The following is a 15,956-nucleotide window of genomic DNA, read 5'->3' on the forward strand; positions in this document are numbered from 1 at the left end:
GATAAAATAGCTTATTTAAAATTATTAATTACGCTATTATTTTAAGGGCTTATTAAATTAAAATATTAAATAGAATTATATTAAGTAAAATAATTTTAAGCGATTATTTAAAGAAGTTTACGCTTAATAAAAACGATTAATAGTTTTTTATAATAAATAATTAGCTATTAAGAAAATAAAAAGAGATAAACTTAAACGCTATAAAAAGTAATAAGAAAATTAAGAGAGTTTACTTAAGTTAATTTACCTATAATATAAGTAATTAAATAATTAAGATTAAAGATAAGATTAACTTAATTAAGAATTAAGTAAAGAAGCTTAAAGATAAGAAAATAAAGGTTATACTTTCGCTTAAATAATACCTATAATAGTATCTTAAGATTAAATTACTCTTTATTATAATTAAGAAAAGAGATAAGTTTATTTTAATAAATATATTAATTAATTAAAGCTAAGAATACTTATTTTAAAGATAAAACTATTATTCTTAACTATTTTATCTTAAGAAAAAGGCTATAATTAAAGTAAAAGATAAAAGCTAAAAGAAGAAAGATTAATAAATATATTAATAACACTTAAATACCCTTAAAAAGTAAAGAAACGTTAATTAAAGAAGAAATAAACGCTTAAAATAAGAGATAAAAGATAATACTTATATTAAACGTAAGTAAGCTAATAAAAGAATTATTAAAATAGCTTAAAAACCTAAGAACTTACCTTTATTTTAACTTATATAAATTAATATTAAAAATTATAAAAGTTTAATAAGAAATATATAATTTTACTTTAAAAATTATATAATTATTATATAAAACTTATATAAGTATAACCTTAATATAAGTGGTTTTAATTCTTTATAATTAAATAAAGCTTAAAAGTATTAGGTTTTAGCTTAAAGATAAAAGCTATTTTATTATTATTTATAATTAATAATATTAATTATTAATAGACTTAATTATTTAATAATTAACTTTAATTATAAGTACTTAAAGCTAAGATAATTAAGAGTATAAAGAGATTAAATAATTTAATATATTATAAGAATAATTATAAGTTAAAGAGGTAACTATTAAATTAATCTATTATATTAACCTTAAAGAGAGAAGTAAATAAGCCCTATTACCTTAAAATAGAACTTCTTATTTAAAAGTCTAATATTACTTAAACCTCTTATAAATTATAATTTAAAAAGAGGTATTATAAAGTAAATTAAATAGGTTAAAAGAAGTAAAAGGTATTAATACTAAGAAAAAGATAATATAAGCACTTAAAAGAGAGATAAAAGTTAATAAAATAAGATATAAATTAATTAATTATATAAAGTAAAGTTAAAGTACTAGTAAATATAGTCTTATTTTACTTATACCTTAAATTTAACGTTCTTCTTTATCTTTTTATTAAGCTTTTTAATTACCTTATAAGTAATAACCTTAATAAGTCTCTTATTATTATAAGAATAAGGGTAATTAATTATAATACGTAAAGTATTCTTTAAAGTAATATAAGAAGAGATATTTAAATTAATACATACCTTAATAGTTAAAGATAAGTAATTCTTTTTAAGAAAAGGCTTAAATAAGAAACTATAATTAGAATTATAAGGCTTATAAGCTAAGTATAAATACTATTTATAAAAAGTAATATAAGAGTTATTTTAAATATAATTATTATAAGACTTATATAAATATATTTTAAAGAATATATAATTATAAAAAGAAGTTATAATATATTCTTTAAATATAATAATAATTTTCTTAAAGAAGTTAAAGTAATTAAAGTATAAAATATAATTTAATCTTTTATATAATAGAATAAGTAAAGTATAAACGCGCTTAAGGTAATTAATTATAGCTAAGAGAAATTAACCGTTAAAATAAGCTATTTTAATAGAAATAAAAACCGCGTTATAAGGCTAATAATAAAGTGTTTTTTAATATAAAAGATTATTATCTTTAAACTTATTAAGAATAAACTAATAAAAATAATTAAAGGGCCTTATTTTACTCTAATAGCTAGCTTTATTTAAGGGAGTACTCTTTAAAGGCTTTATATAAATAATTATTTTAATATATATAAGAGTATTACCTTATTTAAGGTTATACTTATTATAAACTTAAAAGTAAAAGGCGTATTTAAGTTAAAGAAAATTAATATATACTTAAAAGAAACTTTAATTAAATAAAGAAAAGTAAAGTACTTAATAAATAATAAGAGAATTAACTTAAAGCTTATTATTATAATCTTACTAGATCTTAATAATAATAAAGAATATAAATTAATCTTTAAGAATTATCTTAAAGATAATTAAAATAACGTTTAAAAGGTTCTTATAAATATAATAAACTTAATTACTTATAATTAAATAATTAAGAGATAAAAAAGAGAGATATTAAAAGAAAAGAGTTATAAAAGAGAAAAACTAATAATTAAGTAATATTAAGTAAGAAATTATATAATAATTTATTATAAAGTTTAAATAAAGCACTTAAAGCTATAATCTTATATATTATAAGTATAAAAAAGTGCTTTTTATACCTCTTAAGCATTTAATCTTCTTACCTTTTACATATATTAATATTTTTTCTTCTCTTTAATATAATATAGCCTTTATATCTTTTCTTCTTAAAGCTTTATAACCCTTAATATTATTATTATTAAGAGTATTATAAAGCTTTTTTACTTATTACTTCGTATAATATTAAATTTAAGCTATTAAAGATTAAATCTTTTAGCTTACTTACCCTTTAAGTCTCGCTTATAAGGTATAAGAAACCTTATAAGAAGATATTTAAGTATTAATTAAATAAAGTATTTAAGCTTTTTAAGCGTTTTTAATTAAAAAAGATATCTTTAAAGAAATTAAACTTAAAAAGTATTTAATTATAACCGCTTAAATATAAGTATAAGCTAACGTTATTAAATTAAAAAAGAATTAAGTATACTTATTTTTAAAGACTAAAAATATAATTATTATTATATATAAAAGAATATACTTTATATATATTAATAAGTTTTATATAAAAAAAGAGAAACCGCTTATTAAGTAAAACCTTATTAACCTTGATCTCTTTTAATTATTATTATATTAACCTTAAAAGTAATAGAATTATAAGCGTAAAGTTTATAAGAACTTAAAAATCCCTAATAAGTATTATAAAAAACTATTACTTATATTTATAATAATATTTAAAGAGTTATAAAATAATTACTTTATAGAAATATTTAGATTTATAGCTAAAAGTTATATTAAAAAAGGGTTAAACTATTAATTAAATTAGTTTAAATTAATAATAATAAGTTATATTATAAGAAGAGAAATTAAGAAGATTCTTAACGTTATATTACACTTATTTATTATATAAGTTAAGTAACTTATTAAGTAAAAACTATATAAATTAATTAATTATAAGATTAAAAGACTTAATAATACTCTAATAAATATTATATATAGCGTTTAATATAATTTATAGAATATTTATATATACTAAAAGAAAATATAATTCTTTATAAGATTTATATACTTTTTAAGCTATTAAGTATACTTTACATTTAATTATAAGCGTAAGATATTATACGTGTTTAACTCTTTTATAAGAGGTAAAAATTAACGTTTTAAGTAGTTTATTAAGAGATAATAATAAGTGCTTTAACTATTAAATTACCCTTATAAGTTTAATTATATTCTAGTATTATATATACTATAAACTAAAAACTAAAAATATAATTATATATATTTAGTATTTTTAATTAATTACTTTAAAGGACTTATAAGCTATTACTTAAATAAAATAATAGGAAAATAAGTTAAATTAAAGAATATTTATACTTAAAAAATAATAGTACTTAAAGAGAAAACCTTAACTAAAAGTAATTATAAGCTATATTTAAGAGATTAATTATATTTATTAAAAGAGAGCTACGTTATAAATAATAAAAGAGTAAATAAAGTTTTATAAATTTTATAAGATATAGCTATAAATAAGCTTAAAGTATATCTTAAAGTAATAAGAGAGAAAAATAATGACCTTAAATTCTTAGGTTAAAGTCTTTATAAAAGTAAAGGTAAATTATATATACTTATAATAAAGAAGAATATTATTATGCTTATTAAAGGCTTTATTTTAAGAAATACTTATATTAGCTAATAAAGATATAATTATTTAAGATTAATTAAATAAACTATAACTAATAAGAATATAATTATATTTAAGATATAGTATTATATAAAAAGAACGTAACTTAAAATTCTAAGAGAACACTTAATTACTTATAATAACTTATAATAATTAATTATTAGGTATAAGGTTAATATAATCATTAAATACTTTAAGATTATAAGAGATTAAATAAATAAGAAAGTTATTAATCTTATAAAAGTCTTAAAAAAGATTAAGAAAAATATTATTATATTAAACTTAAAAAAGATATTTTAATAGTAAAGTTTTAATAACTTTAATTACAAGGGTAATAATAAAGAGAATAATATTTAAGGTTTTATAACTTTAAAGCCTTTAAGATTAAAATTAAGAAAATAAACGAATTAACTTTTATTATTTAATATTAATTTATCTTTTTCTTTATTATTATTTTATAAAAGCTTTATTAAAGAAAAGAAAATAATAATATTAAATTAACTTTTAACTATTAAATAACTCTTTAATTACTTAAAAGACCTTAAAGAAACTAAGAAAGCTAAGAAAGAAGTAAAAACTAACGTTATATTATTAGCTATAAAAAATAAATACTTTAATTATAAAGAAAATATTTAAGAGGTAATTTTAAATATAATAACCTTTAATTGAAGTAAAGCTCTCGTAAATTAAGTAAGATACTATTACCTTTCTTTAACTTAAAAGATTACGTGTAATATAATAAACCTTTTATAAAAGTATATATAAGAATAATTAATATATAATAAATTACTTATAGGTATAAGCTTTATAAACTTAATTTTAAAAGAATTAATATAAAAAGAGTTTTAATATAATATTATTAAACGCTATTAATTATTTTAAGAGATAATTATTAAATTTATAAGATATTACTTTATAAGAGTCTTTAAGAGACTAAAACGTTTTAATATTATAAAGAAAAAAGAAGAGAAAATTAATCTAATAATATTAAAAACTTTAAAGTTAAGTAAAAAGATAAGAGAGCTAAAATTATAATTAAATAATTAATTTATAAATTAAAAGATTATATAATAGATTTACTTAATTATTACTACTTATTATTAACTTATAAAAGTAATAAGCTTTACTTATTTAAGGAGAATTTATATAATAGTATTTATACTTATAAGTTAAAGAAAGCTAAATATATATTTAATTATAATTACATTATTAATATAAGAGAATAAGTATATATATAAGTCTTTAATTTAATAAGTTTTACCTTTATAATTAGTTTTATAAGGTCTTTTATTAATATTTTATTAAGTCTTTTAGTTAGTTTTATATAAGCTTATATTATATAATTAAATTATTTAAGTTATTTAAGTACTTATTTACACTTATAATAAGCTATAACTTATAATATATATAATTAAAATTACTAGTATTTTAAAAGCATTTAATTACTCTATTTAAATTAATTTATTACTTATTTAAGAACCTTATTATCCTTAAGAAGTAAGTTACGAGAATTAAAAAGTAACTAGATCGCGATACCACGTAAAGAGTTATAGGTGTGTGTGTGTGTATCGCGTTTAGGCTAATAAAATAGCTAATAATACACTTATCTATAGTAATATAAGTACCTGGAATATAAAATTAAAGCGACGCCTTTTATATCTTATTAGACTACTCGTTAACCCGGAAAAGGGGCGATAATAGCTTAAGGCTTTAGATAAATGTATTATTATAGGTATTAAGGCTTAGGTTAATAAGCTATAAGTTTAATTAAAGTAGCTTAAATTAATTGAAAGTTATAAATTATAGTATTTAGTGCGAGAGCATAATATCTTACGATTCTAAAGCCTTTTAATAGTCTCTTAATTACGTCTTCTTATAAATTTCTATATAAAGTAAAATAGTAATATACAAGTAGATTTCTGTAACGTAAGTAAGCTTTTAATCGTGCTAGCGCGAGCTTTTCTTATAAGGGCTATAAGGGCCACGTTAGGGACCTTTATTAATGTATTTAACCCATTTTTCTACTAATAATAAAGGTAGAAATTCCTGGAAAAGTGATAAAGGGGTTAACAAAAGTTATTAAATTTAAGCCTCGCGGTTAGGCATAGAAAAAGGGATAAAAAAAGGGCTAAAATCGAGCATAGGGTTAAAAGAAGGCCTTATCGTGCCTTTATTAATAGGCTACTTAATTTAATAGTATTTAAGGCAGACGAATAACGCATTATCGGCTATTAAGATGCTTACAATATTACTAGTTAGCTTCGCTATAAATGCCCGAATTTTTAGTATAAGGATTTTAGTGTGAAAGGTTTTATGGCCGACCTTATTACTAAAAAGGTACCTGCTAGGTATCGCAGAAAAAGTGGGTCTGTTACAAAAGTGGCACCTTAGCGCACTCAAAGGGATAGCTCAACGCTCATTATATCCAGGCTGGTCACGGCTCGCAGAACGCAGATGTAGCCGTAAACCCTAGCATCTCCCTGTACACCGACGGCTCTGTTCGTATTAAGTGCGGTATAGGCTTAGGTGACCTCATTATAGATCCCAGCCTCTCGGATCATGGAGATGAAGATGTGATCTGCCTTGCGCATAATCTCGACTCGCTCACGGGTAACCTCGCTGATAATCCTGATCCCTAGAGCGGGTCCCGGGAAGGGGAGTCTGCTAATGAGCTCCTCATAGATCTGCAATTGCCGACCGAACACCCGCACTTCGTCCTTGAACAGCTCTCGAAGCGGCTCAAGTAGCTTTAACTGCGCCTCGCCGTTCTGCATACGAGCAGGGAGCCCTCCCGCGTTGTGATGAGACTTAATTGTAGAACTGGCGGCTCCCTTAAAACTTAAGCTCTCTATAATAGGGTGTAAAAGGTCCACGGGTACCCGTGTAGGTTACTTACCCGTAAGCTTTAAGTAGGTATAAGTAAGAAAAAAAAACTTAAATAAATTTATAAGAGAAAATAAGATACTTATAATTATTTATTAAGAATATTAAGTGTTTTTAAGTACTTAATTAAAACTTATATAACTTACTTTATACTTTAAACTTAAGACTTATTATAAATATAATTAAATATTAAAGAGTTAACGTTAATTATTATAATTAATTATTATAATTAATTTAAAAAAAATAATTTATATTATTATATTATATTATTATACGTTTATAAGTATTTATAAGGTACTTATCTTTATATTAGGTTACTTATAGTTTACTTAAACCACTTATATAATAAAACGAGTAGCCTACGAATAACCCAAGAAAAACTTAGATACCCACGGGTGCCCACGGGTACCCGTTTTTACACTCTACTCCACAATATCCGCATACAGTGTCCCCTGAAGGAACCACTCAACCTTTCCGGCACGAAGTGTGTTCTCTGCCTCTTTCTCAATACGGAGTGCCTCAATCTCGAAGAGGTCAATGAAAGTCCCGCCGATAATCTTCCTCTTAGCTTCAGGCTCCGTGACCCCTATAAGGCGGTCAAGGAAAAGCTAGGATCCATCCACCACTATGAGATTGATTTCTAGGTGCTTGTCTAAAGTCTCTTTGACTTGCTCGCATTCGTTCAGATGCATCAGACCTGTGTCAACAAGAATAGCGTGAAATCGGTCTCCAATAGCTTCCTTCATTAGCTTGGCAGCCACGCTGCTATCCACTCCCCCCGAAACCGCCCCAATAACCTGGGCGTTGTCGCCAACCAACTTTCGAATCCGAACGATCTCCTTCTTTAAGAAGTTATCCATTTTCCACTCTACTTAAGCGCCGCCGATCTTAAGAGCGAAGTTGGCAAGAATATTAGTCCCCCGCTCTGTGTGCGAGATCTCAGGGTGGAACTAGATGCCAAAGATCGGCATAGACCTATAGGTAATGCCAGTAAACTCGCTGTCCTTAGTGGTGGCAATAGTCTTAAAGCCGTCGGGCAAATGAATAACCTTATCGAAATGACTCATCACAACGTTCAAGGAGTCTCCTAGCCCCTCGAAGAGCCGATCGGCGTGGCTACCAAGCTTTCGGATGGCCATTAAGGTTTCCCCATGGAATAACACTATCAGCTCATCATCGCACAGAATCAAACGAGGGCGAGAGTACCAATGAGTTAATTACCAAAGCAGATGCCTAGCACGGGGACACTAAGCTTAAACACTATCAGATTTACACTTAGAGCGTTAAGGGAATACACGCTTAATAGTCCCCCGCTTAAAATAATTTTAATTGGTTTTTAGGTAAGATCTTTAAGCTTTTAAGTATAAGGTAACATCTCAGAGTACACCCCACGAGACCTAAGCCGTTTCAAGATAAGATAACTGGTCTGAGATCCTAAATCCAAGACGAGGACGGTGTCAAAAGTAGTATGCGGCAGCGCCGCTTCATCCGTGTCGCTCATTGTGCAAATGATATTTCCACCTAAAAGGTCTAAAGAAGAGAAGAATAAGGCTCTATATAAACAGTATATACACGAACCGTATGTCTCGCGATACACTAGCTACTAGGTAGGGTCGTGTGAAGACGATATTTCTGGAACTGTGCCTTGCTATATGTAGGTGTCAACTCGTCCCTCCTCTTGTACTTTGGCCTCGGCATCTTTGCCCAATGGTATCTCCGTCGCTTCCACCCGGCTGCTTTCATCAAGTACAACTACCTGGTCTCTGCAGCTTTGGACGGCGGCACGCAGGGCATGGTTTTCCTTCTCAGCTTTGCTGTGCTAGGTGCCAGTGGTAGGGAATACAAATTTCCGACTGATGCACTCAACAACGGAGGCACGAACAACAACATGAACATCGACTACTGTATGTTCAACACTGCGTCAGCGAATTGACAATCGCGGGTGGCTGGTGCCTTTCTTGCCAGGTTGGTCGGGGGCATGATCCCGTGCCGTATCATGACGGCCATTGCAGTGATACAAGTTGCTTGCATGCGCCGGGTGCCGAGTCTGTTGCGCACACTGGCCATTGGAATCCGCAAAACAACGTGTCATGAGAAACGAGTGCGAAGAATTGGACCAGGGAATAGTCTATTCTATGTAGAGTCTGAATTGCGACTGGCGTCGTAGCCAGGTTTCATCTGACCCAACGACGCATTGTGTTAAAGGCGCGAGCAACTTGGATGCGTAGTACTAAGATTTCCCATGTGCTTAAAGTTCCTGGCTTCTCATCCCGTGGTCCAACTCTAACCCAGCTTCCTCCATATTCACAGGTTCGGCGAGAGAAGAAGTGCAGCCACGGCAGTGAGCCTGACGAAGCAAGGGGAAATATCCAGCTGGCTCGTCGAGCTCGTATATTAAGCATCCGGGTAGCCAGCAGGGAAGGCGGCTCACATCACCTCGCCCAGACGACGGGCTCGGCAGGCGAAGAAACTGGTTGAGGTATTTGACGGGCCGCTTTTCTGTGGGAAACTATCTGGTAATCTAACTGAGCTTTCGATAATGTAATTCGCTGCGGCACTATCACCTTAGGGTAGCGACCTACCTGACCAAGTACCATGCAACATGCTAGAACAGCAGAGTGATTACCATGGATCTGGTTTCTTATCTTTAGAAGCCTCCCGATCTACGGGCGCTTTCACTTACTCAGCTGCTAAGAAATCCGATTTCAAGGACAAGTACAGAAGGATATTATCTTTTTGGTTTCGATTTTAGCTTTTACGTAGATGTCGCTATCTATATATAATTTTTTTATCCCTCTTTTTTATCCCTTTTCCCCTTCAAATTCTCTATCCACACAGCCATGAAAGCGATTCACGCCATTGTGAATTTTCCATCACATTGAACCTGGGAAGTATCCGTGAGTGATTATAGTTGTTTCCAGAGACTATAGTAGTATGGATAGGCTACACAATATTCGAGCACGGAGCTCAAGTTTTGTAGACAATTAACACTGTAATTTTTCATTTGGCAACTGATGTCGACATACGACCAGCCCAGGACATGGCTGCTCGCTGGCGGAGCGTCGGATCACCCTTGAACGACGACACATGACATTTCGCCCCTCGCCAAAGATTGTTGATAATTACACAGAATCTCTGGTCAGCGTGGAGTATGCAGATGAGAGGAAACATGGCCGCCATACAATCCACCCATGCAAGTTGGCAATGCTGGTTATTGCCGCACCGCTCCTGGGAATCCAGCACCGTGCGTTCGGGTACAGGTCCGGTTGACCCGTCACAACTTCCACTGTTATCAAGATTGACATTGCGTATGCAGGTTGATCTGCCGGGTGACAGTTCTGCGCCTCTGTCCCTCGGCACCACCATCATACCGGGTCTTCGGTTGCTTGCAAGCTTTCTGCTGCCTGCAGTGCAGCCGTAATCACAGGCCCAACTGCATGCAGACTGGGCCGTATTGTGCGGCGAGGCAAAAGGAAAATGGCGCGGGCGCCCGTCGCTTCTGGTTGCCGTAAAGGGAGGCAAACCTGCCGTGTTGTTTCGTGACAAAACCTTCCGGAGCGCTTCTGGATGAATCCTTGGGCCGCCGGTGCCACAGCCACCAAGCCACTCCCACGAGAAAACAAAGGTCCCAGATCGAAACCGAACGTGACCAAGACGCCTAGCTGAGAAATGAGCCGCTGGTGGACAGGGTTTGCTCCAAGTGTGCCCCAGGTGGCTTACAAGCCACCAAGTCGGTGCCTTGTGACGCGCGCAAAGAGCGACTGGAGCTGGCTGTTGTCGTGCTCCGATTCGGATGGGAACAAAATGATGCGCTATGGAGAGCAATTTGACGCCACACAATAGGTTTGTGTGAGTTGATGTCAAGATATCCCTGGTTGGCTTGACGAGTGGCGACAGGGAGCAGGACAACAAGCTGGTTTCGAAAATGACGCCATGAAAGGTTGCCTGCCGATCAAGGCACAGAGCTTGGCTGAACGGGGTGGCGCGTTGCAAATCTAACTTGTATGCAATGATACTCCCGTCACGCGGGTATCAAGGACGGATAAGGGGTAACTGGGGCTCTGCTCCGTGCGGTGGCATGAAGTGGATCGGACTAGAACGATGAGAGAACACTAGATGAATGACTGGGACCAGGAGTAGGAGAGCTAAACTCTTTTAGTGAGACAATTCTCGGGGCGCGGCTCGCATGGTGGCACGCAAGACCTCGTACCATGTTGTTGGCGTGAGGCCGGGCGGGCGAGGTGGCTTCGCAATACTGCACAATCGCATTACTGTAAGCTTTCCCCGGCGTAGAAGGAGTTGCATGTCTCAACACAAAAACAGGCAGCAAACTGTTTCGCGGAAGAAAGCCTGCTGTTGCCGCGTCATCCGTACGCTGTTATTATTGGCAAAGAAGTCTTGAGGTCCCGGGGCAACACGACAGAATCCCCTTCATATCCATCCAAACCGAGGAAAGACCCGTACGACAGTCTCGGCAATGCTTTTAGATTCAGGCAGCCTTCCTGTCCAGTCGAATAATGGCCGGGTGACCAAATCCTGTGCCGGGCTGGCCAAGAGCCAGGGATGTCATCACTCGCGTGGCACAGCCCCAAAACCAACACAAAGCGCCACATGTTTGGCAGTTAGAAACGAGCGTAGTATATTTTATATGCTAGGAATAGATACAGAAATCAAACGGCAGTCTCTCGGCGGTAGTCTCAACAGTATCCCAGCCTTGTTAACTTGATCCGTAAAGGCCATTGTAGAACCTCAAAGATATGGCCAGTAAGTTGGTGTGATGGACATCTGTAGAGACCTGCTAGAGATTTTGATAATTCAATGAACGAGTGTGATGGAAAGGAAGACGTAGCAAGTCTTGTGAAAAAGGCTAGCTACCTGAACCGAAACAGCGATGGAAGCAGAGACGGAACTCAAGTGCAAGCAAGCAAGCCGTGAGAGCTAAAGAGTTCCTGGCCCGGTGCTCAATTGTACCTGAGCAAGGTTAGCGCCGTGAAAATGTCTGAAGGGCTATCAAATGCCTTGCCTGAGTGGTTTCTAGGGGGACTCCGCGGCTGGAGACGACGTGAACGAGGCATTGACCAGAGTCTCCGACGACAAGTTGTAACTCGCACTCGTACTTCTGGTACCGAGGGAGTAGGACAAACCTGCTCTTCACCTCCGTCGGTGGACCGATGAGGGGGATAGGGACCTGATAGAGCACTTCCACACCCGCTGGTATTGTCAAGGAAGTCAGCATGTCTAAGAGTCTTGGTAAGTTCCGGCGGGATCGTAGGCTTACACTGTTGCATGTTCTCAGGGAGGTATTTTAGACTGCGTGAGGAGGAAACAATGCCCACGGTCCACTCTTCTGGATCGCCACTGGTAAAAGTTCTCGCGATTTTGAGACGAAATCTGTCATGGCGCTGGATCGTATCGCCCTTCTTGATCACCCACGCAACCTGCCCCTGGGAGTCTCTGCCACGTTGGCGGTTGTTGGAATCCACCTGCTCAGAAACGACTCCGTAACTAGCCCGTGCAACTCTGGGCCCAAACATAGCATTCTTTTGGTCGTGAAGGAGACCTCTGACCACGGCGGTTGGGGGATCACTGTATCGTACAAGCTTAGCTTCGCCGAGACATGGTCTTCTGCTCTTCAGCCACTCCAGAAACTCTTGCAGTTTTTCGAACACGTAGTCAGAGGCCCCCAGACCGCCTGATAGAACGATGTGCTTCTAACATACAACGGTTAATGCGCACACGGATGCTCGCGGACTGGTACTCACCACACATTTCCCCCCGACCTTTTCGAATTCGTCGACCGCCGACATAAAATGTTCCTGGATGCCCCGTAGTTGACAGTCAAACATCTCTTCCAACTCCTCTCTGCATGATGGTTAGCGCACGTCTCGTATTTGCAGGGCTCCTGGGACATATAACCTCTTGAACTCGGTCAAGGCATTCATCAACGGAATTGGCAGGTTGCCGAACGCATTGACGATAAGGTTTGTGTCAACCACGTTCTTTCTCTCTAAATTTTGTCCTGGGCCGTATTTGCATTTCCATGTTTGGAATTTCTTACCTTGCGACATTTCCGCGGCACACGCCTTTGAAATGTCTGGGGACTTGGTGTATTCCTCAAGGCGGGCCTCGACAAGTTTTTTGAAGGTCAGGTCAATCATTACAGAGCCTATTCCAATGGCTGTTGCGGGTAATACCTGCTCCATCATGACCGGTTTCGTGGATTGAAGCGTGACGAAAGCAAGGTCAGTAGTACCGCCGCCGGCGTCGATGGATAATACGGTGTCGCCTTCGGAGAAGGGTATATTCATCTCGCTAGCCGCAACCACGGCCGCCACGGATTCTGTCAACCCCAATCCCACTTTATGGTGAGCTTGTCCACCAAATCCAGCTTTAAGAGTCGTGTCCAAGAAGCGGTGGACGACGGGTGGACTCCATGTTCCCGGCACACTAAAGATGAAGTCGATTTCCCAGCTCTCCCATCCCCCGAGCCAGGGAAACCTATTCAGAATCTCACTAGAGATTCTCCGACTGATATGGCGGTAGACCTGGCAAAGATACTCCTCCACCAGAGCATAAGTCTCGGATGGGCTGTTCGGCGCCCACGGAGTCCCCTTGAGCAGGCCTGGGTCGCGGTCCAAGGACAGCTTGAGGAACCTCCACTTGCTGCTCTCGTCAAGGTGGTTACAGAGGAACCCCCACATTCTATCATTCTCAGTCGTTTCCTTGGCTAAGATGGTAGGGACTTTTTCGCCGTAGCCTCCGGGCCAGTCACGGACCGGAGTGATTTCGCACCCCTCTAATCCAGGTGCCATCCAATATACTCCTGTTTCAATGTTAGAAAATCCACGTGGTGACTGGTAAGGACTGCCTTGTTTAATAACCTGTAAAGGTGGTGCCAAAATCGATGCCGACGTATAAATGAATTCGGCCAGATCCGGCATCGGCGCGATTGGACATGTTGGAGTAGTCTGCCACACGCAAGAAGATGCAATTTCTTTGATGGAACTCGAGATTTAGGAAAAAGAGTTGCAGATGATGACCTGAACAAGATGAATGTTTTAAACAAGCACAATCATGGTGTGCTCCAGAGCGGTGAGAGCTCACGCGTTCCGTCGGTCATGGCCATGTCGTTCCGGATACTAGAGCAAGCAAACCTACGAGGCGGTGTCTGGAATTTCTCACACCGGGAATCAAGTATATGTTTGCTTCTTAAGCGAATCGACTACCGTGACATGCTTCTGCCGAGTATCCAGAGCCCGGGCATATGCGATGTCAGCCGCTGCATCCATGATTCAGCCAGACGGCTCAACCCTAGTCTGTCTCACGGTCGTACTACCACACAACATCCATCGAATTTGCACGAGCTCCTACTCGGTATGCGGGGCGTTGATGGCTAATAATAGTTCCTTTGTTGACATTCACATTCAACAATTCAGAGTAGTCCGTGGTGCGTGCACGGGTGTGGTCAATACGCACAGCCACGTCAAACCGTGGCCCCTTGGATCAATCTATTAATACTCGGGCATGCCTCTCAAGCTCGCGGCCTTCATTTCCAAACTCCAAGCACCCGAAGCTGTTGTAACTATATATTCGCAGCTGCGCCCTTTTCACCATAGCTGATTTCTTGCATAACCCCCCTCACTCATCCTTCCCCCCTACGGTTCTGCTACACGACAACAGAAGCATTCACTGCAATAGCCAGCATGTCGACTTCCATCCGAGACGGTGGAATAGGAGCAGCAGTAGGAGTCATTATTGGCATACTGCTGGGTGCTGCTTCTGTCTGGTTTTACTTTGTAAAGCAAAGACAGGCCCAGATTGTGCCTCTTGAGGTCACTACGTTCCGTGAGCGCATTGAGCAGGAGCTCAAAATTCAGGCTGAGCCTCCCAGGAAGATGAAGCAGGTAATGAGCGGGCTCGAATTAAGTTGTAAAGAGGACGGGTCTCTCCGGTTAGCCCTCGGAATGGCATGCGTGCCTTTCGCAAACAATGCTCCGACCTTCTACCACACGGAAAAGCTCTCAGAGGTCCCCGACGCTTTTGAAGAGTCTCTCAGGCGTCTTTGTCTAGACGAAGTACTTACTGAAACCCTCAAGGACCTACTCCTTGACCCCAAGACTCGCCTCTTTGCAATTGTTCATTTGCAAGTGCGTGTGGTATTCTCCAACCTGGATATTCACACCATCGGCCCTCTCTCTCTTCTTCCCTCTTTCGTCACCGGGTTCATTCAGTCTCTCCCCCTTTCAACTAAATCATACACTGGCCAGAGTAAAAAACACGGTAAATTCTCCCCTGTATCCGCATCAAATTGTGTCTGATTTTGCTAACCACCCATGCACCACGCAGGCCTTTGTCCATTAACACTCTGGAGAAAATTGACTGTATACTCCATGACTACGGACAAAATTATTGGTCCCGGACCGGCCATTAAGCCAGCAAAGAACCTTGAGCCGCAGATCAAGAGAGTCGTCAATGCACTCGCAGATGTCTTGGAGGTTTTCGCCAAAGAACATGACGGCAAGGGTCCCACGCATCGGGAGGAAATTGACCTTGCAGTTCGCGACGCTCTCGGGGTTGGCTATGAGATATTTTCTCATAGGTTTGAATGGCAGTATTCATGGGACCCAGAACCTACACGAGACGGAATCACTATAACACCAGGCCTGCTCCAACTCTGCGACCAAGATGGTATGTCGCTCTGGGAACCAGAATTGATGGAGGGCCTCCCAGACCTTAGAATACCGGGAAAGCACCCTTTGTGATGCCCTGCAGTCCGAATCCGCCAAACAGACGGGCATCACAAGAAATAGGTTTCTGTCGGGATGAGTCTGCATCGGCAAAGGGGCTGATTTGCACCGGTGGGATGGGTGTAGCTATGTAGTAGCTACTGGCCAGGGGTGAAATAGTGACAGTGTTCATCTGTACGGATTGATTGTGTGA

The 15,956-nt window shown here is 36.4% G+C and overlaps 5 protein-coding genes across 5 annotated transcripts; 2 read left to right on the plus strand and 3 right to left on the minus strand.

Annotated features, from left to right (window-relative positions):
- Positions 1-6,655: 6,655 nt before the first annotated feature.
- GUA1_14 (GMP synthase (glutamine-hydrolyzing)) lies at positions 6,656-6,907 on the minus strand (the record flags this gene model as incomplete). The annotated part of the gene is made up of 1 exon (XM_007817178.2): positions 6,656-6,907. One exon carries the CDS (start codon positions 6,905-6,907, stop codon positions 6,656-6,658), a length of 252 nt encoding a protein of 83 aa, XP_007815369.2.
- Positions 6,908-7,624: 717 nt separating this feature from the next.
- Positions 7,625-7,876, minus strand: GUA1_15 (GMP synthase (glutamine-hydrolyzing); the record flags this gene model as incomplete). Its single annotated transcript, XM_066121905.1, has 1 exon — positions 7,625-7,876. One exon carries the CDS (start codon positions 7,874-7,876, stop codon positions 7,625-7,627), a length of 252 nt encoding a protein of 83 aa, XP_065973082.1.
- Positions 7,877-11,997: 4,121 nt separating this feature from the next.
- J3458_020211 (uncharacterized protein) lies at positions 11,998-13,973 on the minus strand (the record flags this gene model as incomplete). Its single annotated transcript, XM_066121906.1, has 5 exons — positions 11,998-12,227; positions 12,295-12,727; positions 12,779-12,878; positions 12,933-13,839; positions 13,898-13,973. 5 exons carry the CDS (start codon positions 13,971-13,973, stop codon positions 11,998-12,000), a joined length of 1,746 nt encoding a protein of 581 aa, XP_065973083.1.
- Positions 13,974-14,137: 164 nt separating this feature from the next.
- Positions 14,138-15,334, plus strand: J3458_020212 (uncharacterized protein; the record flags this gene model as incomplete). The annotated part of the gene is made up of 1 exon (XM_066121907.1): positions 14,138-15,334. The coding sequence occupies exon 1, from the start codon at positions 14,720-14,722 to the stop codon at positions 15,332-15,334; it is 615 nt and encodes a 204-aa protein (XP_065973084.1). The 5' UTR covers positions 14,138-14,719.
- Positions 15,335-15,406: 72 nt separating this feature from the next.
- J3458_020213 (uncharacterized protein) lies at positions 15,407-15,778 on the plus strand (the record flags this gene model as incomplete). The annotated part of the gene is made up of 1 exon (XM_007817180.2): positions 15,407-15,778. The coding sequence occupies one exon, from the start codon at positions 15,407-15,409 to the stop codon at positions 15,776-15,778; it is 372 nt and encodes a 123-aa protein (XP_007815371.2).
- Between the last annotated feature and the right edge of the window lie 178 nt (positions 15,779-15,956).

Source organism: Metarhizium acridum (assembly GCF_019434415.1).
Source record: "Metarhizium acridum strain ARSEF 324 chromosome Unknown scaffold_572, whole genome shotgun sequence".
In the NCBI taxonomy this organism is placed as follows: domain Eukaryota; kingdom Fungi; phylum Ascomycota; class Sordariomycetes; order Hypocreales; family Clavicipitaceae; genus Metarhizium; species Metarhizium acridum.